The sequence below is a fragment of the Eucyclogobius newberryi genome, unplaced genomic scaffold (assembly GCF_026437365.1).
Source record: "Eucyclogobius newberryi isolate DKJ021-1_F unplaced genomic scaffold, fEucNew1.0.hap1 SCAF_9, whole genome shotgun sequence".
NCBI lineage: Eukaryota > Metazoa > Chordata > Actinopteri > Gobiiformes > Gobiidae > Eucyclogobius > Eucyclogobius newberryi.
In genome coordinates, this window is record NW_027316532.1 from 34,373,293 (window position 1) to 34,392,957 (window position 19,665).

The 19,665-nt window shown below is 40.3% G+C and overlaps 5 protein-coding genes across 6 annotated transcripts; 1 reads left to right on the plus strand and 4 right to left on the minus strand.

Annotated features, from left to right (window-relative positions):
- Positions 1 to 3,965: 3,965 nt before the first annotated feature.
- LOC140354215 (hydroxysteroid 11-beta-dehydrogenase 1-like protein) lies at positions 3,966 to 5,981 on the minus strand. Its single transcript, XM_072439159.1, has 6 exons — positions 5,829 to 5,981; positions 5,367 to 5,497; positions 5,095 to 5,298; positions 4,931 to 5,024; positions 4,476 to 4,641; positions 3,966 to 4,405 (listed from the first exon to the last, which is right to left on the minus strand). Exons 1-6 carry the CDS (start codon positions 5,911 to 5,913, stop codon positions 4,222 to 4,224), a joined length of 864 nt encoding a protein of 287 aa, XP_072295260.1. The 5' UTR covers positions 5,914 to 5,981; the 3' UTR covers positions 3,966 to 4,221.
- Positions 5,982 to 6,478: 497 nt separating this feature from the next.
- Positions 6,479 to 9,575, minus strand: LOC140354124 (hydroxysteroid 11-beta-dehydrogenase 1-like protein). Its single transcript, XM_072439021.1, has 6 exons — positions 9,367 to 9,575; positions 8,477 to 8,607; positions 8,205 to 8,408; positions 8,041 to 8,134; positions 7,481 to 7,646; positions 6,479 to 7,059 (listed from the first exon to the last, which is right to left on the minus strand). The coding sequence occupies exons 1-6, from the start codon at positions 9,449 to 9,451 to the stop codon at positions 6,876 to 6,878; spliced, it is 864 nt and encodes a 287-aa protein (XP_072295122.1). The 5' UTR covers positions 9,452 to 9,575; the 3' UTR covers positions 6,479 to 6,875.
- A 2,393-nt stretch (positions 9,576 to 11,968) lies between these two features.
- On the plus strand, positions 11,969 to 12,919 carry micos13 (mitochondrial contact site and cristae organizing system subunit 13). Its single transcript, XM_072438428.1, has 4 exons — positions 11,969 to 12,110; positions 12,311 to 12,467; positions 12,546 to 12,603; positions 12,728 to 12,919. The coding sequence occupies exons 1-4, from the start codon at positions 12,082 to 12,084 to the stop codon at positions 12,823 to 12,825; spliced, it is 342 nt and encodes a 113-aa protein (XP_072294529.1). The 5' UTR covers positions 11,969 to 12,081; the 3' UTR covers positions 12,826 to 12,919.
- A 1,118-nt stretch (positions 12,920 to 14,037) lies between these two features.
- On the minus strand, positions 14,038 to 16,373 carry LOC140353716 (spindlin-Z-like). Of its 2 annotated transcripts, none has more exons than XM_072438409.1 (6): positions 16,235 to 16,373; positions 16,054 to 16,180; positions 15,499 to 15,537; positions 15,178 to 15,419; positions 14,866 to 15,099; positions 14,038 to 14,637 (listed from the first exon to the last, which is right to left on the minus strand). In XM_072438409.1, exons 3-6 carry the CDS (start codon positions 15,528 to 15,530, stop codon positions 14,432 to 14,434), a joined length of 714 nt encoding a protein of 237 aa, XP_072294510.1. In that variant the 5' UTR covers positions 15,531 to 15,537; positions 16,054 to 16,180; positions 16,235 to 16,373; the 3' UTR covers positions 14,038 to 14,431. The 2 variants fall into 2 exon arrangements, with proteins under 2 accessions (XP_072294510.1, XP_072294511.1); XM_072438410.1 differs by having other exon boundaries at positions 16,054 to 16,139; positions 16,235 to 16,367.
- Positions 16,374 to 16,680: 307 nt separating this feature from the next.
- LOC140353970 (serine protease 57-like) lies at positions 16,681 to 19,368 on the minus strand. The gene is made up of 5 exons (XM_072438769.1): positions 19,234 to 19,368; positions 18,997 to 19,150; positions 18,286 to 18,415; positions 17,960 to 18,214; positions 16,681 to 16,889 (listed from the first exon to the last, which is right to left on the minus strand). The coding sequence occupies exons 1-5, from the start codon at positions 19,277 to 19,279 to the stop codon at positions 16,725 to 16,727; spliced, it is 750 nt and encodes a 249-aa protein (XP_072294870.1). The 5' UTR covers positions 19,280 to 19,368; the 3' UTR covers positions 16,681 to 16,724.
- Between the last annotated feature and the right edge of the window lie 297 nt (positions 19,369 to 19,665).

A 19,665-nucleotide genomic window follows, 5' to 3' on the forward strand; every position in this document is an offset into this window, starting at 1 on the left:
TGTGTTTTGCAAGCTCTTCTAACCGACCCATCGACGGGTTTAGCCCCAGTCCATATGCAGTCCCAGCGTAGCTCACCAATCGCTCGCCCTCTCCTCGTATGAAATTCTTTGGAAAGTCATTTTATATCACCCTTTGACTGTGCATTGAACTGTAAAACCACCCCATTGGAGACAAAATAAAGGGGAAGAAGAGAGGGAGGGGGCATTTTGGGGGAGGGGGTAAGGAGAATTATAATTCTTTGCAGGCCTTTGGTATTAACCCAAACACCAGAGCTGTCAGCAGTTCAGAGAGGGAGGTGCGAGGGCCAAACATTCAGTGTTAATTGGCACTTTGTAAGCTCTGAGTCTTCCCTTTGTGATGGGGGAGTGGAGGAGAGAGAGGGAGAGAGAGAGAGAGAAGAGAGAGAGAGAGAGAGAGCATGAGGCGGCAGGGGGGAGTGGTCAGTGCGATGGGATGTGAGGGAGGGGTGAGAGGGAAAGCAACAGAGAGAGAAAGAGAGAGAGAGAGAGACTGCTCTGGTTCCTGTAGGTTTGTTGGGCCTTGTTGAGGGTGTTTACGGTTCACTTCTTATCCTTTGTTAATTGGGATTTTTCTCTCCCCCAATGACAAAAAAAAGGACAATTCATGTAGCCCCCAGCCTGCCACCCAGGACCCTGTGACTCCCCCATTGCCGCTTCACTCATCTACTGATATGGACAAAATATAATCCAAGAGATCCTTTAAATGTTTGGAAACAAAAAGGTTCTTCTGGAATGGAGGCGAAGGTGAAGTGGAACATGGTGGGATTTAATGTATGGGATGATGGGATTTAATGTATGGGATGATGGGATTTAATGTATGGGATGATGGGATTTAATGTATGGGATGATGGGATTTAATGTATGGGATGATGGGATTTAATGTATGGGATGATGGGATTTAATGTATGGGATGATGGGATTTAATGTATGGGATGATGGGATTTCATTTATTTTCAATTTTATTTATTTTTTAAATTCAAGTTTTGCCTACAGATTTAGCACAACTATACATTATATTTTGTTATGCTTAAACACAATTTTAACAAAAAATATAAAAAGTGTTTTTTTAGTGTTTTTTTTTTAACAAAATATTGTTATAGAGCAAGACATTTCTAACCTGGATTTTTTTTTTTTATTACAAAGACCAACATTTTTATCGGATGTTCGTTAAATACAGAAAGTGTGGTTGAGTCTTTTTTTTACCTCCAGTCGTCTCCATTCTGGAATTTGGAACATTCCAATGACATTCAAAAACAATAGCACAGATTTAACTACAATTTTTGATACTTTAAAAAGTTCAGTTCATGTAATTACACAGGTCAAGTTTGATTTAGCTTTTCTTTGGTATGGTTTTTATTTTATTTTTAGAAACACAAAAGAGACAAAAGTGGCATAGACATACAAAAAGTTCACAGCATAAGTTAGTGTCCCATTTAGTCTAAATTCAGTCAAAAAAGGCCGTTAGAATTTGTGTCCAGTCCTTGATTGATGGTTTTGCGTCATATATTGTGTCTTATATTACTACTCCTATGCATTAGAGTGCTTCTCAAGTAGTTTATTTTCATTCAAGCAGTTTTATTTCTCTGCTGACCAAAGAGTCCGGTTAACAGGTGTGAGCATAAGCCCCAAGTCCTCCTTCTCTAACTCGCAGTGACGTGTTTTGTCAGCAGCACAAGGAGAGGCCGTCTCCACAAAATACCATTAGAAGCCGGATGTACGACTTGACTCACCTCCTTCTGTCCGCCATGTTTTGGAGATGATTATTGGAGAGGACAGAGGACCAGAGGTAGATGGTAACACCTCTCTGTCCTCCTCTCGTCCTGGCTGTAAATAATAACAGCGGCGGTAGTGAAAGAACACAGGTGTTGAGCATTGTGCGCCGCTCAATGGGCCCAGGTCAAAGGTCAGCGGCCTGTGTCAGCCGCCTCACACCCACGCTTTAGATTCACACTGATGCGCCCTTTCATAGCTTTTCATTGACCGCGCTCGCCCGCCTCACCCTCTTCCTTTGTTATCATAGCGACAATGTTTTGTGAAAACTTTGTAAAAGGTCAGGCTCAAACTTAGAGGAAGATTAACATTCTTTGACGGTAATCGGCCGACCTTAATCAATAGCTTCTTTGGACTCACGGGTGCAACGCAATCACCAAGGAATGAGGAAAATAGGAGGACGTTGCTTGAGAATAAACTTTCATTCATTCATTTTCTACCGCTTGTTGCCGTTCGGGGTCGCGGGTGACTGGAGCCTATCCCAGTGACTTTGGGCCTAATGAATTTATAAAACACTATTCACTATAACGTTCATATTATTCATGGGCCTTAAAGCCTGTAACTTCAAGCCTTAGTTAAATCTTTTCTGACATTTTACGGATCTCTTTGTTATATTGTAATTTATCTTATTTGCATAGCTCTGGGCTTTTATGCACTGTAGATACTGTATCTGCTATTTATTGTACATACTACTTTTGTAGCCACATAGTTTTTCACTCAACATATTTTGTTGCCTATTCTACACTATTTAGTACCTTCATTTCATTCAAAGTATATTTAAAACGTATAGTTTTAATTGATATATTGATTCCTTGTTACTCCTTGAATATGTTTTATTTCTATTCAGCAGCTTTTCTTGCGTTTGTAACTCAAAGCTGACTTTTCCCCATTGTGCGACAAATATATCTTTTTAGCATCATGATATGTATGAATGGGCTCCACATTGTTGTGTTCTTCAGCAGGGTCTGATACTGTTACTATTCCTACAGTAGGTCCTCTACTTACACTGCGACTGCACTTTATTATTATGCTATATATGATTTCTTGTCATACTAACAAAATCATTCCACATTGTATTTCAACAAGCTATAAAAAACTTTTGCAAAGTAATCCTAACAGTCCCCCAGTTAGTGGTACTCTTGACAAAGATCATCACAGGTTCAGGAACAGGAGAGTGTCCTTTGTGCTCAAACAGCCAGGACGAGGCCCAACCATAAATCGGTGGATGATGGCTGAAGTGGTCTGTATGATTTCTGTAGATAGGTGACTTTTTATTGTTTGAAACCTGACAATTGTGCTTTATCAGCATGCGCTAATATAAAATGGAGGCCATATGCAGTGTTCAAAGAGGTTGCAGACTCATTTTACATGTCATTTGCCTTTATGACTGTAGCTCATAGACATTGTCTTTTATTGTTGACAGACTCTGCATTGCAAATGTTGAATGAAAGTCTGTTTTTTGTGTGTGGCATGAATAAATAAGCTGCTGCTCCTGCTGCTGCTGCTGCTCCTGCTGCTGCTGCTGCTGCTCCTGCTGGTGCTGCTGCTGCTGCTGCTGCTGGTGCTGCTCCTCCGGTGGAGATGGAGATAGTGAGAAGAGTGAGAGGATTTATGAGGCAGCATTAGGAGCACTAATCTGTTGCAGGTGTTTCTGGCTGCTCTCCGGAGCCTCTGCTGCGCTCCTCCCCAGGAGGCCCCTCCATATTTGTGTCTACTCAATGGGAAAGAGACAGAAGGAACAAGATTTTTCCTACAGCCTGAGCAGGAATTCTGCTATGTCCAACTCTCAAACCATCAAGTGTGTCAAGATAAGAAGTAAGAGAACATGTGTGCAAATGACTTTAGCCTATCAGTCTCCCTAACCAGAACACTGCAGTAGAGGACCACAGTGAGACCTCAGTCCTTTTCATCGCTGATGGCTTAATCTGAGAGTACACCAGTACTTCATCAGCAGGAGAGGATCACACCTGAGTAGCAGCATGAGCAGAGCCCAGACACAGGAGCAAGAGACACTGCTGCAGATAAACAAAGACAGAGGGAACCACTGTGAAAGCTGTGCTCTGCAGGAAGCTTCTCCTCAGTCTACTGTGGCAGAACTAGAGAAGGACCATGATGAATAGAGGTGTCTGCTGTGACACACAGAGGAAAGAAAGGACTCATTTGTAACACTGAGGGGAAAATAGAACATTTCAGTGTTTAAAACATACAGAAAACACAAGCTGGTGTGAGTGTTGGTGCTAGCAACAGAAGCAGCAGTTTTTGATGAGGTCATGCCCATTTGCTTCTGTTACTCTACTGCCCCCTTGTGGATACAATGTGTCATACACTCATTGATGCAATTCATATTGATAGAGGAGTTGTAAAGCAAGCGCTTGAATGAATTTATTCAGTGTGGGCATTCACTATTGAACTAGTGCTTTGGTAAGGTCTTCATGGTTTGTAGTTGTACGTGCTCCGGATAAAGTAGTTTGTCGCTGTAGGGAACCAGTCTTTAGTAAGACTTATAATAAATGTTGTCCTGGGGTAGTAGAGCTCTGCCTGTCTAGTGGCTCCTGTTTTGAGGATGTTCAGAGCTGCCTCAGAGGCCGGGGCAGCTGGGATATTTACGATACCCCTAAACATAAGAAAAGAATGTTAACAATAGAAAACAAACAAATATGCAGCACTGAATATTTAGCACTAACTTGGTTTTCTCCATTGCAGTCGCAGTATCAATTAAACCCAAAGTACAAATAGACAGAGACACGTTACTGTTTTTCATTGCAAGTTCATGCTGAAGAGAGCCGAAGAAGCCATTCAAGGCACATTTTGTGGCACCGTAAGAAGCAGTCAAAGGCCCAGGCATTTTCCCTGTGAAAATGTGTTGAAGTCAGTTATTACACAATGGTTAATGATTATAGAGAAAATGAACTCTATGTTACTGCAATTGAACTTGAATATGTTGTTTCTCTTTTGGTGTAATCATTACACTAGTGGTGAAGAAAGAAATGAGGCAATGACTAACTATTGGCAGTTTGACATGTCTCTACATAAGTAATTTACCATCACGGAGTGTCACAAAAATATGGCTAATAAACTATAATTACAACTCATTTGCATTGCTTGTATATAGTTAATGAAATGAGAAACATTAAGGTACCTAAAAGTGAGGAAACTATCACCAGAGAGCCTTTGTTCTGCTCGAGTGATGGCAGAGCTTTCCAGGCCATCTGAACATAGCTGAAGAAGTTGACCTTTGGAAAACACACGTCAGGGTTAGTAACTGAAGCTCACAGATCTGTGCTTTCTCCAGAGCTGCACTACCTTCATCAGCCACCTGGAGTGCTCTACGTCACCCTTCCACATGCTGAAAGGGGAAGGGCCAATGTGGTTAAGAACCAAGTAATCCAGTCCTCCAAGCTTCTCCAGAGAAAAGTCTACCACTCTGTCGGGGTCTGTCTCAGTGGCCATGTCTCCTGCAATGTAGAGCGCTTTCTGGGCCCCCAGACTTAAGCACTTCTCAGCGACCTAAAAGAAAACCACTGCATGTAAAGAGTCACTGGAATAAGCCTTACTTGTGTAAAGAGGCCACTGACCTGCTGTAACACTTTCTCTCTTCTTGCTGTTATTACTATTTGAGCTCCAAAACGAGCATAGTGGTAAGCCATTTGTTCTCCAATGCCTGTACTGGCCCCAGTGACCAGGACCCTGGCACCTCGAAGGGTCTCTGGAAACACATATTACTTGTTCAAAACTCACATTGTGGCAATTTAAACCCTCCATAAGTTGTTTTACTGCATCATCTGAATGTGGCCATTCTGATTACTTTCAACTAGGCTTTTAACATCACTGATTCATTGCAACAAATCAAAGACTTTCATTTTGAGGAAACTGTCAACAGCCCTATGTAACTAAACCGCGGTTTGACGGCTTTGCAAATTCCTCCCACAATCCTAAAACTGTAGAGGCCTTTAAGTCCTTTTTCACAGCCACAACAAATGTTTCAAGCACAATGATCATAAGTACAAAACTGAACACTGTGCTTGTGGTTCTCCTACCTGGGTCAAAGGTCACTGTGCTCCAGTTAACAGCTATGAAAGCAACACTTATACTTGCTAAAATTATCTTTGTTAAAGTCCTCATCTTAGCTAAATATGTTGTCAACTAGAACAATTCTAGATACGTACAACCTAAAATTTGCTTTTTATGACTATCAGCTCACGGAGGGCGTGGTCACACGTGCAGACAGGTCACGTGGGCTGAAGGACACGTCAGTATTGCCTGTACAAACATGGCTCAAAATCAAAATGTTTCAGTTAGAAACGCCTCTAATCCTCTTCTGGACAAAATGACTGTTATTAAATGGTTGACACTAAAGAGAAGACTGTGTGAATTCATCTCAATGTGTTTCTGTAACACCACTGCCCTCTTGTGGCCAAAGGTCACACACCACTAACACACACCACACTTGTGCAGTAAAGGAGTAATGCAGTCAAACATATTGTGAGCTTGGGTTGATAAAACATGTTTAAAAATAGAGGGTAAGGAGAGATTTAAGGGTTTATTCAGACAGAGAAGGTGATTTCATAACATATCATTTCATATTCTAGAATGTGATTATGTTACACATGTGGAGAGGAGATTTCTGTATTGACTGTACTGTAGATGCATAATACATTTAAAAAAAAACAACAGTATCTACAAATGTAGAAACAGAGCATTTATATTAGTGCTTAGGTCCTTTGCTATACCAAAATACTGCACATTAACAATCTTAGTTTTACCTGTCTACAAACGTTTTAAACATTATAGTCGTAATAGAATGAAACGCTGCAAATGACCAATTAAATTACTAAATGTTAAAAATATAATGAGCAAAATAATCAATCTCAACTCACTTATATGGACAATACATGTTATAGCCTATATGGTTAGAACATAACCAACACTTATTAAATACTGTATGTAAAACAGTTAAATACATAGTTACGCACATTAAATAACTGGATTCACGTTGTTGTTTCACATGATTACAAGGTCCAGTGTGTACACTATGTCACATAAATGTATCACTTAATAGTACATTCCTTCTGGCTTTAATGTCTTCATGGTATATAGTTGTATGCGTTCCGGATAATGTAGTTGGTTGCAGCAGGGATCCAGTCTTTGGTAAGAGTTATAATATATGTATTCCAGGGGTAGTAGAGCTCTGCCTGTCGAGTGGCTCCTGTCTGTATGATGTTCAGAGCTGCCTCAGAGGCCGGGGCAGCTGGGATATCAACGACCCCCCTAAGAATCAGAGAATAGTATTAAACATATTTGAGGTGGAAGATCTGAAACCTTCTTTCCTACATGGAGATGTTGTTGTTTTGCCTGGAATGTTCCACAGGAAGGCATTAACCTTAAGCAGGTGATATATGTTCTGGCAATAAAAATGCACGTCATTGAATAAATTAAATATAGAGGAACCATTCCAGTCATAGCAACAAGAACGTGGCCGTGGAAGTTTTGTTTCATGTGGATAACAGATATATTGACTAGTAACCAGGACAAAATATCTACTTTATGTAAGTTTAACAGACCAAATTCTACCATAGCATTTCCTGCCCACCAGCTCAATATGAAATAAACTGTGGGCAGTGCTGGTGTTGTCATGTAACACAACACACCTAATGGCACGGATAAAATGTTATTAAAATAGGGGACTTACCTTACTTTCTCCATTGCAGAATCTGTGTCAATGAGACCCAGAGTACAGATAGACAGAGACACGTTGCTGTTTTTCATTGCCAGTTCATGCTGAAGAGAGCCAAAGAAGCCATTCAAGGCAAACTTTGTAGAGGTGTAAGGGGCAGTAAAGGGACCAGCTAGCTTACCTGTGGAGATGTATTAACTTTATGTTTTATACATGTATATTTTCATTTTTTTTATTTTTTTTTCAAAATAGAGAAAAAAAACAATAAACACACACACACACAAAAAGAAATGTAAAGAGTTGGAAATAAGATGTAACATGAAAAAAAAATAAGAAATCTATAAAAAAACAGGCACATTACATATTAACGTTTCAGTGCTGATACAATCTCTTCTTTTAATAAAATGTTAAGTATGTAAGCCGCTTCAATTATTATTGCTATGATTTGCTAATGTTGAAGTAAATAGGGAGTTGAATATAAATGTGCAGATTTATACTAAATGCAAGATATGCTGTACATGTTTCATTTTTGAATTCACAAACTGGGTCTTTGGCTAAAGTTAATTCCAACCTACCTAAAAGTGAGGAAACTATCACCAGAGAGCCTTTGTTCTGCTCGAGTGATGGCAGAGCTTTCCAGGCCATCTGAACATAGCTGAAGAAGTTGACCTTTGGAAAACACACGTCAGGGTTAGTAACTGAAGCTCCCAGATCTGTGCTTTCTCCAGAGCTGCACTACCTTCATCAGCCACCTGGAGTGCTCTACGTCACCCTTCCACATGCTGAAAGGGGAAGGGCCAATGTGGTTAAGAACCAAGTAATCCAGTCCTCCAAGCTTCTCCAGAGAAAAGTCTACCACTCTGTCGGGGTCTGTCTCAGTGGCCATGTCTCCTGCAATGTAGAGCGCTTTCTGGGCCCCCAGACTTAAGCACTTCTCAGCGACCTAAAAGAAAACCACTGCATGTAAAGAGTCACTGGAATAAGCCTTACTTGTGTAAAGAGGCCACTGACCTGCTGTAACACTTTCTCTCTTCTTGCTGTTATTACTATTTGAGCTCCAAAACGAGCATAGTGGTAAGCCATTTGTTCTCCAATGCCTGTACTGGCCCCAGTGACCAGGACCCTGGCACCTCGAAGGGTCTCTGGAAACACATATTGTTTAGATCACTTTTTCTTACAATGTTAAAATATTATTTATTGGAAGTATTATGCAATCTTAAGTAGCAGTGACATCTTTTCTGGTGCGGGCTACATGCCACAGCACCAGCATGTGTGTACTTATATATGACCAGCATGTGTGTACTTATATATGACCAGCATGTGTGTACTTATATATGACCAGCATGTGTGTACTTATATATGACCAGCATGTGTGTACTTATATATGACCAGCATGTGTGTACTTATATATGACCAGCATGTGTGTACTTATATATAACCAGCATGTGTGTACTTATATATGACCAGCATGTGTGTACTTATATATGACCAGCATGTGTGTACTTATATATGACCAGCATGTGTGTACTTATATATGACCAGCATGTGTGTACTTATATATGACCAGCATGTGTGTACTTATATATGACCAGCATGTGTGTACTTATATATAACCAGCATGTGTGTACTTATATATGACCAGCATGTGTGTACTTATATATGACCAGCATGTGTGTACTTATATATGACCAGCATGTGTGTACTTATATATGACCAGCATGTGTGTACTTATATATGACCAGCATGTGTGTACTTATATATGACCAGCATGTGTGTACGTATATATGACCAGCATGTGTGTACGTATATATGACCAGCATGTGTGTACGTATATATGACATTTCCCCATGTGTGGACAATAAAGGAATATCTTATCTTATGTATATTTGAATGGCACTTACCTGGCTGAAAACTTGGCGTATTCCATTTGACAGCTATAAAAGCAACACCGATACTCACAAAGATTATCTTTGCTAAAGTTTTCATTATACAGCTATGAGCCGCAGAATCCAGAAAGAGCAAAACTTTCTTGAATCACAAATGGATTTATAGCCAGGAAATAGCCCCTCCTTTCCCGACGTCAGGGGAGTGGTGCTAACGTGAAACATGGACGTGAACGCGCCAGTGAAGCAAAACTGCTCTGTTACACTCCAATATCATTAGTGTATTAGTATATGTGTTTTTAATAGCAAATATAAAACATTTTGCTGCTGAATCTGCAGTGATTTATTTTGAAAGTGCAACACAAGGCAGAGTCTGTATGAAAAAACTAGATGACCTGGAGAAATGGGTCGCCATGGTAAACAGAACTCCAGTTCCAGCAGCCATATTCTGACTGTAAAATTATACTCAAAATAACACATTAAACACATTAATTTTGAATTACTGTATACACTCACACACACACACACACACCAGTGTATTATTAGGGCGCATAACTGGGACTTCAAGATTACCATAGTCAATTTAAAACCTTTAATTTTCAGGCTTGTCCAAACGTTTAATTTGAATAGAGGGCTGGACTAAATGTTAAACATCGAGGTTGTTGACAAGTGGTCAACACAGCAGATCATTCAGGTTTGTGCATTAACAATGGTTTGATTGATTTGAAGTTTCATCACACCTTTTTTATTTTAGGTCTGTGATGGTGGATGTTGTTTAAACTTGCAGTAAAATGTAAAACTTGGGACATACTGCACCATAATCACAATGCATACGTACTGTTCATAACCATAGTCACAATGCATAGGGACTGTACATAACCATAGTCACAATGCATTGGGACTGTACACAACCATAATCACAATGCATACGTACTGTTCATAACCATAGTCACAATGCATAGGGACTGTACATAACCATAATCACAATGCATAGGGACTGTTCATAACCATAGTCACAATGCATAGGGACTGTTCATAACCATAGTCACAATGCATTGGGACTGTACACAACCATAATCACAATGCATACGTACTGTTCATAACCATAGTCACAATGCATTGGGACTGTACACAACCATAATCACAATGCATACGTACTGTTCATAACCATAATCACAATGCATAGGGACTGTTCATAACCATAATCACAATGCATAGGGACTGTTCATAACCATAGTCACAATGCATAGGGACTGTTCATAACCATAGTCACAATGCATAGGGACTGTACATAACCATAATCACAATGCATAGGGACTGTTCATAACCATAGTCACAATGCATAGGGACTGTACATAACCATAATCACAATGCATAGGGACTGTTCATAACCATAATCACAATGCATAGGGACTGTTCATAACCATAATCACAATGCATAGGGACTGTTCATAACCATAATCACAATGCATAGGGACTGTACATAACCATAATCACAATGCATAGGGACTGTTCATAACCATAATCACAATGCATAGGGACTGTACATAACCATAATCACAATGCATACGTACTGTTCATAACCATAATCACAATGCATAGGGACTGTTCATAACCATAATCACAATGCATAGGGACTGTTCATAACCATAATCACAATGCATAGGGACTGTACATAACCATAATCACAATGCATACGTACTGTTCATAACCATAATCACAATGCATAGGGACTGTTCATAACCATAATCACAATGCATAGGGACTGTACATAACCATAATCACAATGCATAGGGACTGTTCATAACCATAATCACGATGTATAGGGACTGTACATAACCATAATCATAACCATAATCACAATGCATACGTACTGTTCCGTGCGTCTACGAGTGGCAGCTCGTAGACGCACGGCGTAGACTTTTTAACACCAAAGCAATGGAAGGAGTACTTTTACGGACTACGACAGAGTCTGAGGACAAAGCACTGGAAGTCAAGGCACTGGAAGAAGAACTTTTAGGACTACGACAAAGTCTAAGGAATAAAGTCTGGCGGTAATGCAACACTCGGATGTCAACCGCCATAAAACAACAACAACAGCAACAACAACAACAACAACAACGTACTGTTCATAACCATAATCACGATGCATAGGGACTGTTCATAACCATAATCACAATACATAGGGACTGTTCATAACCATAATCACAATACATAGGGACTGTACATAACCATAATCACAATACATTGTTATGCTACAGTACCAGTGGACTGGCCACTGGGGTGGAGCTTAAAAGTTTAAGCTAGCAATTCCTATCAAACCCTATCCAATTAATTTTACAGCGCCATGGGCAGGAAGTAATGCAGAAGACCATTGAGACCAATGCACCGCCATCTTGGTTTCATCTTCCAGATCTTATTATAGTTCCATGCTTCGGACCCCAGGAATATTCTGGCTTTACTTGCTGTGTTTAGAATTGAATCTATTTTTTAATTTATATTGCTTTTTTATAGTTCTCTCTATTCTCCTGCCGTTGCTGCTGTTCTTACAGTTACAAGATGGCCGCTGCAAGTGACGCGGCTACATCACTCAAATGTTTGTCTAGTATATTTATTTACATATTGGACTGGATCGTCCTTCAACTCTACTGTCCAGCCTCGACTTTCCCTATCGTTTCCGTGTACTTGGGACAGATCACGTCTACTCAGTGTGCCATAGGTTAGAACGCGACCATGGCAGCAAGGATTTTGCCAGTAATAAAGTCAGTCTATTTTATATTTTTCATCATTCATTTTTCAACATCTTATCACTTGCTAGCGTGGCTAAGCTAGTTAGCAGACTATTGACTGCTGACATTTAGCATTCCGTTTGCTCTGGGGACGGCATCTTCCATCTCCCGAAAATGTTGACTCTAATGACATTAAATTAAATCATTGTAAACTAAAAACACATTTTCTCTAGGCTTGCGACAAAGTTGACCATTGCTGGAGGAGCCGTGTATGTGGTGTGTGACTCGGGGCTGCTGGGCAGCAGTGCTCAGGGAGCTGTGGCTCTGGAGAAAGCCCAGGCTGCAGTTCCGCCTGCAGTGGAGGAGTGGATGAAGTATTTCGGCGTCGAGGTACAAAATACAATATACATTTACTACCGTCACTAACGATAGAATGACACATAAAACTAAAGTGTATGTGGCCCATAGGCTCAACTCCCCGCTGTTCCAAAGCTGGAGTTTGCGCCCCTTGAGGCATGGAATTCTGGTAAGTAATATCTGTACAACTTTGGTTTGTCACAAGTTTGCAATTTGATCTGCTTTGTTTGTACGATTCTAGGGACTGTTTATGGGGAATTAATTATGTATGTTCTGTTTTTTCTTTTTTACAGGCGTCAGATGGACAATTTCAACTCTGTCAGAAGCTCCAACGAAAGCATCGGATTACACCCATCAGGGTGCTCAATTCATGAAGGATCTCACTAAGTAAACCATCTAGGCATCTAACATTTATTTATATTTGACTTTGCACTTGATTCCTTATGTTAAGCCAATTCATCAATAGAATAAACTGGCCATTTTAACTGTCGACAATAGTAACTGTTTTCATTAAAGATGGTTCTGTGTATATATACAGGGAACGTTCTTCTGCCTTTTTTATTTGCCCAACAGGTTTCAAATGTTGTAATTCTGAATCATCTTTGAAATATGCTTTCTTAAAATACAAATATTTCAACATTTGCACACATCTGCCCCTTTTCTTGGACATATCCACAAACTTTTTAATAGAAGAAAACCAGGTTCATTATAGTGTTATAGAGCAGGGATCTCAGAGGGATCTGCGGGATCTCAGAGGGCACCATCAAGTTAGAGAGATTTTTCTGCCTTGTTCTTTACCCAACATGCTTCAAATGTTGCATATATCAAAATGCATCATTACAATACTAAAACCTCAACTCTTCAAAGAAGGAAAATTCAAATTCAAGTATGGAAAAAAATATTTAATAACACAAATGATCTTGCAACATTAAGAGTGTTATATGTGATCATATGTACATCACATACTCCAGTACCTGATATTGTGGCACCATGGCTGTACTACTGGTAACATTAACTTGAATTTACATGAATGTAGAGAAAGACTAGACTTATTTCACCACAATAGTCACACAATGATGAAACCATTCTCATAGATGGTGCATGCAGGGTTATTTGCCACAATAAACAGCTACAGAATAACTAACTGTAAGAATACAAGCAAAACCCATGGTGTCACACAAATATCAACATAAATAATTAAGCAATTTAGTATTTATCTCTGGGTAAACAGCATTTTTTTCTCCATTGAAGTAGTTAATACATGTAATGTCATGTATTAAGAGGTGTACAGCCACACTTTCTAAAGGTTATTGCTGCGTTTTGCCTTTATAAATTAACAATTGTTACAAGCCAAAACCATAACCATCATACAAACTATACAATTTTAGACTATCGCTGCACTATTGTTTTGTGCATCTAATGTGTAATCATTCAACTATCTGATAACTAGAAATATGTTTCAAATCATGTTAAACACATACAGAAACATACTTGTTAAAAAACACCAGTTTTGATGATGTGCTAAACAAAGAACTGGCAGCAACACAAAACAACACTTGGGTGCAATTCTACAAGCTTCAAGGCACTTTTTTCCCCTTGCCAAAGTACAGTGTACCTTGTATATGGAAGTATCATATCTAGTCATCTATTGTCAATTAAATTGTTACTTAAAAGTTTGTATATCAAATAAAGTGCCAGTAAACTGTAATTATGTAACACAATCAAATGTTTGTGGGCATTTTGGGCATATTGTATAGCTCTTTATAGCGGTTGGGAAATGTTACCACTAACTGCCCAAATATAAAATATAAATCTAAAACTAAAGCAGCAATGTTTGAAGAAAGTCACTTTCTCAAAGCTTAGGATAGTAGTTCAACAATACTACCATGCATTCAAAAATAATATTGCACTTTCCTCTCAACGGCAAAGCGTATTAACCTTGAACCCTCTAATGGCTTTAAAAATGATGAAATGTGAAATAAACCTGCCTCTAATATCTAGGTGGTCTTAACTAAGTCATAAACATGAATATGGTAGTCATCATCATATTTGATGTAGTACACAGATGGTTTGGCTGGGACCTGGTAGATTACCAGACCAGTTCTCTTCAAGCCCTTATCCGTGACGTACTCCACTTGTTTTCCCACAAGGCTCTCTGTCTCCTCTCCTGGCTTTCTATCTGGGGGCAACAAGTGCTTGTTTTCTAAAAAAAAAAAATCAAAAATATAATCAATAATTAATAAATACATACTTCTGGACAGTTGCATATTCTATTTATTTATTTATTATTATGTGTTTTAGTAGTAAAGTAGCTATAATCACATGGAAAGTGCAGACAATTGATTTTCCTCACATATTAAGTCGAGCAAAAAATTATAATTGTTGCCTCTAAAATACTATCAATGAACAGTATCTCTTTGTACGACAGTACCTGCTTCAGGCAGTATTCTAAGGTCTCCATCAGCATAGTCATCCCACAGCTGGTACATATAAAGAACAGGGTCCTTTTCATATGTTATATAATACCAGTGTGTCATTATTGGAGCTTTGGAGAGGACCATTCCCCTCCATTCATTCTTCTCTCCATCCTCCTTCTCAAACAGATGCTCCACAGCCTTTCCCACAAGCTCCTCGGCTCCAGGAGGAATCTTGAGCTTATTATTTACTGTATGGACAAAATAGACATTGGTAAGTTATTTGTTATAATCAAACACAGAGATAAAGTATACAGAAACAGACGTACCAACTTTTTCAGATAAGACTTGTAGGTTGGACACGCGTTCATCTCTGAACAGCTCAATGCCATAGACACAGTCAAAGCCGTCATACTTAACCATGTAAAGAGATGGGTTTACACTTAGTCTGTCAAGTACTGTTCCCTTCCATTTGCTTTGGTTTCCCTTCTCACGCCAGTTATGTTGAATACGCAGTCCCAGAATGCTGTTTGGATCTATTGTGTCACTCAGCTCCCCACTACTACGCTTTCTGAAAATACAAATACATGAAGGTTTTCAAGCTTTATGTTGAGTCCAAAGGATATATTACATACAGAAGCTGCACACACCTGCCCCTTCTCTTGGACATGTCTCCAGACATTCAAAGACTTTTAATAGAAGAAAAACAGAGTAATTAGAAAAACGTGGCAACAAACCAATGGAAGTCAATGTTACAGACCACTTAAGATCAGCAGTTACAGTCCCAACAAGGGGTACCTAGAATGGATTTAAGCCGTGAAATTGACTTTAACTGAATAGTATTTGACGAAAAAAGTTATTTGTCGTACATGTTATATCCTTAAGAATGATATTGTAGGAAAAGGTCAGTATGATTAAACCACTGGATTGTAATAGCCATAATTAACAATAAAATAAGTATTTCCCTAAATAATCCCTTGAGTTAAGGTCAGCTCAGAGACATAGACAGAGCCAAGGGAGACTGGAGACATAACAAGACCACAACATACAGTATCTATCACGGGGTTGTTCAATGTGAAGTAGCCTTATGTTAAATTAGCCCTGTAGATCCACTGCCTGTAGCATTAGCAAGCACTTGCACAGAAGTTCAGTCCATTTTGGCCTCCCCACTCTTTATGGTGGGTCTGTGTCATGACAAAGCCCACCTGTCACTGCAGTGAATGGCGTGAAGGCGGTGATCAGCCACAGTCATTTGACCCAGAGCCTCACTGCAGACAGAGCCTCTTCTTCACTGCAGACACACCACAGGAGGCCCGGCTTTTCTGTGGGCGGCTAACAGCGGCTATCAAACTACCGTTCACAATAACACCCCGTATGTCGCATTACCTTTATGTAGATGCCATAGCTGCACACTTTGTCGTTGTGTTCATTGTGGTCACATAAACGTGTCATAAAATCAACCGCATGTGAGTGTAAAATCTCGCGGAATCTCGGGGATTTTGCTGCTATCGGGGAAAAAACGCCAGTTCCCAGAATGCACTCTGCTGCGTAGGGAAGCTACGCGAAGTCTCGCGCGAAGCTTCGTGGGAAATGAAGTCCAAATGTGGCGGCGTCATAGATCCATGCATTTCGTTGTAAAATGTAACTTTCTCTAACCGTGTATTGTTTAGATAACTAGAATACATTTTTCTTACATTTATAATCAGACTTAATAAGATGCCAACAAAATGCACCATGAAGTGAATGATTTGATTAAAGAACGAAAAACTGAATGCAATCCACTTTATTTCTAGTATTGAAACAATTTTCCAAATGCTGTATTTAAAAGAAAAAGTGGGCAATTCATTATATTCTATATGTTCACTTCTGTTGTACTTTACACCGCCAATGGCTCATTGTTAATTACATTTACAATCCAATCTGTGAATGATGATATGCGTGTGTACACGTCAGGTGTCCTGGGGTCTCCACATCGACGTCCAGAGAAGGAGACGACCCCTGCAGCAGCGCCATCACACACGAGAGGTCCGCCCGAGTCACCCTGACACACACACACGGGACAAGGAGTACGTCACTCACACGTACAGGTACTTCACTCACTGATTAAGCCCTACACAATGTGATCACCTAATGTTCTGTGCGACTCAATGTGTGTAACAACTAGAGCACAGAAGATGCTGAAAGTAGGGCAGTATGGGTATGAAGTGCGAGCTCTGCTGGACAACTTAGGACCTGAACAGAGCACAGATCATGCAGGGCAGAGACTGTATGAAGTGCGAGCTCTGCTGGACAACTTAGGACCTGAACAGAGCACAGATCATGCAGGGCAGAGACTGTATGAAGTGCGACCTCTGCTGGACAACTTAGGACCTGAACAGAGCACAGATCATGCAGGGCAGAGACTGTATGAAGTGCGAGCTCTGCTGGACAACTTAGGACCTGAACAGAGCACAGATCATGCAGGGCAGAGACTGTATGAAGTGCGAGCTCTGCTGGACAACTTAGGACCTGAACAGAGCACAGATCATGCAGGGCAGAGACTGTATGAAGTGCGAGCTCTGCTGGACAACTTAGGACCTGAACAGAGCACAGATCATGCAGGGCAGAGACTGTATGAAGTGCGAGCTCTGCTGGACAACTTAGGACCTGAACAGAGCACAGATCATGCAGGGCAGAGACTGTATGAAGTGCGACCTCTGCTGGACAACTTAGGACCTGAACAGAGCACAGATCATGCAGGGCAGAGACTGTATGAAGTGCGACCTCTGCTGGACAACTTAGGACCTGAACAGAGCACAGATCATGCAGGGCAGAGACTGTATGAAGTGCGACCTCTGCTGGACAACTTAGGACCTGAACAGAGCACAGATCATGCAGGGCAGAGACTGTATGAAGTGCGACCTCTGCTGGAAACAGTTGGAGTAAAGTGAACCATTTAGACTAGAGAGATGAGATGTCCTATAGAGAATGCTTACATATTGATGCATAAATAAACTCATAAATGTGTGTATTAAACAAACTGATGCTCTTCACATCTTCTTTACTCTGTAGTGAGTAATTGAAGTGTGTTGATGGGATCATAGTGTGGCCGTAAAGTTTTGCATTTCCTACTGAGCAGAATCCCTGAAAGTTGTCCACTCCAGTGCCGCAGACCATGCTCCGTGTGATGGGCACTGCTCCCCAGGTTTTACGACATCTTCTTTGGGACAAGATGGTGACGTTGACCTCCTGCAGCCTGTTTGCTAAGGTGTTATTATCGCCAATGTCTCCCCATCCAGCAGTGATGCAGTTACCGCCAGCTCTAAGCCGGCCTCTCTGCAGAGGAATGAGCTGAACTGCGGCAGTGAGGTTGGCCTTGGCATTCAGCTGTAGGGAATCACAAAAATATAACAGTTATTAGTGTGTAATCCAAGATGAATTGGTATTTTACTTCTCACCCTAAGGAGCATGATGTCATTGGCGTGTCCGTCGTAGTTAGGATGTGGAATAGATCTCACAGTAGTGAAAGTCTGTTTTGTGGGTTCTTTAGCTGCCAGCAAATCACCTCCAAGTACGACTGTGAATGGCCTAACAAAATGTACAATATTTTCAAAGTTTTAAATGTTGATATAATACATGGCTGTTAATTGTCGTGGGTGTAAATACTATGATATAAGGTAGTGTTGTCAAGATATTAAAATGTCACGCTCTTGATACTAAAGAAAAGGCTCAGTACCAGTTTCGATGTCATAAAAAATATTCCATTTTATATAGTGTGCAAATATATATTTATATATTGTACTGAGAAAGTCTGAAGAATAAAGTCTAAAGGATAAAGTAGGTGGCGGTAAATGCACCTCTGCAGTTGGCTGCCAGCCGCCATTAAAAGCAACAACAAAACAAACAACAAAATGTAATGTATTCTTTAACACAAATCAAGAGGTCTTAATCCAGTTATAACACACATCAAGACCACTGTAAAATTATTCACAAATGAGCCAACTTTGTCTTGCAGACTTGTTTTTTCAGTATAGATACATAGATCAAATGAGTATCTAGTTTCGGTATTGATTAATTTCCAGGTTCCTATTTTCTGACAACTCGCTTCACAATAGGTTATTTGTGTTTCTGTCCCGTTATCAAACTGAAGTAGGTGATATTTGTCTTACACAGTAACCTGACAGTGAGCCGCTGTGAGCACAAAATCTTCTTTAACCAGGAGCCCTCCACAGCCGTGCCGTCCGCGCTGCTGCAACGAAGCCACGTACGGCCGAGAGTGCGGCACCGCGTCTCTGCCTCCGACAATGTGCGATCCCTCTGCTCCTGTGCACAAGGTATTATTCACACGCTCATTTCATCTCCTCAGACCGCTCTCTGTCAAAGTACGGTGCTAGAATGCAGCTTACCATAGTAGACCACGGATAATACCAACACTATGGATCCTATTTCCATGCTGATTTGAATCTGCAAGGATGTTTCAGGGCTGGTCTGGTCATTTTTGAAGAGCCGTTTTGCTCATTTTCTGGCATTGCTTCAGAGAATATGTCAACAGACGTTTCTTGGACAATTTTCACCAGTAAGCCGTTAGCAAACATGTCAACAGAACATGCTGCAAGACATGAAGCAAGTGAACTTCTCCTTTGTTTTATGTCCTCTTTTGGCCGTAACAATTTTATAATGATAACTAATACAAGACATCCAGCACATATCAGTCCATGTAGTAGCCTCTTGCGGCTTTCTGTGTATTTAGATGGACTCCTGTTGTTTATGGTGTAAATGATGGTGTAAATGAGTACTACCACCACTACTACACTACAACAACTTGACTAAATGTGACG

Excerpts from the sequence above, each read along its gene's own strand:
- LOC140354215 (XM_072439159.1), bottom strand. The coding sequence starts at position 5,913 with ATGAGGACTTTAACAAAGATAATTTTAGCAAGTATAAGTGTTGCTTTC. Across the intron at positions 5,299-5,366 it reads GAGAGAAAGTGTTACAGCAG|GTCGCTGAGAAGTGCTTAAG; the intron begins GTCAGTGGCCTC and ends GTTTTCTTTTAG. Across the intron at positions 4,642-4,930 it reads GATAGTTTCCTCACTTTTAG|GGAAAATGCCTGGGCCTTTG; the intron begins GTACCTTAATGT and ends ACATTTTCACAG.
- LOC140354124 (XM_072439021.1), bottom strand. The coding sequence starts at position 9,451 with ATGAAAACTTTAGCAAAGATAATCTTTGTGAGTATCGGTGTTGCTTTT. Across the intron at positions 8,409-8,476 it reads GAGAGAAAGTGTTACAGCAG|GTCGCTGAGAAGTGCTTAAG; the intron begins GTCAGTGGCCTC and ends GTTTTCTTTTAG. Across the intron at positions 7,647-8,040 it reads GATAGTTTCCTCACTTTTAG|GTAAGCTAGCTGGTCCCTTT; the intron begins GTAGGTTGGAAT and ends ACATCTCCACAG.
- LOC140353970 (XM_072438769.1), bottom strand. The coding sequence starts at position 19,279 with ATGGAAATAGGATCCATAGTGTTGGTATTATCCGTGGTCTACTATG. Across the intron at positions 19,151-19,233 it reads ATTATCCGTGGTCTACTATG|GAGCAGAGGGATCGCACATT; the intron begins GTAAGCTGCATT and ends CCTTGTGCACAG. Across the intron at positions 16,890-17,959 it reads ACTTTCAGGGATTCTGCTCA|GGTGACTCGGGCGGACCTCT; the intron begins GTAGGAAATGCA and ends TGTGTGTGTCAG.
- micos13 (XM_072438428.1), top strand. The coding sequence starts at position 12,082 with ATGGCAGCAAGGATTTTGCCAGTAATAAA. Across the intron at positions 12,111-12,310 it reads AGGATTTTGCCAGTAATAAA|GCTTGCGACAAAGTTGACCA; the intron begins GTCAGTCTATTT and ends CATTTTCTCTAG. Across the intron at positions 12,468-12,545 it reads TGAAGTATTTCGGCGTCGAG|GCTCAACTCCCCGCTGTTCC; the intron begins GTACAAAATACA and ends TGTGGCCCATAG.
- LOC140353716 (XM_072438409.1), bottom strand. The coding sequence starts at position 15,530 with ATGTCTGGAGACATGTCCAAGAGAAGGGGCAG. Across the intron at positions 15,420-15,498 it reads ATGTCCAAGAGAAGGGGCAG|AAAGCGTAGTAGTGGGGAGC; the intron begins GTGTGTGCAGCT and ends TTGTATTTTCAG. Across the intron at positions 15,100-15,177 it reads AGTCTTATCTGAAAAAGTTG|TAAATAATAAGCTCAAGATT; the intron begins GTACGTCTGTTT and ends TTGTCCATACAG.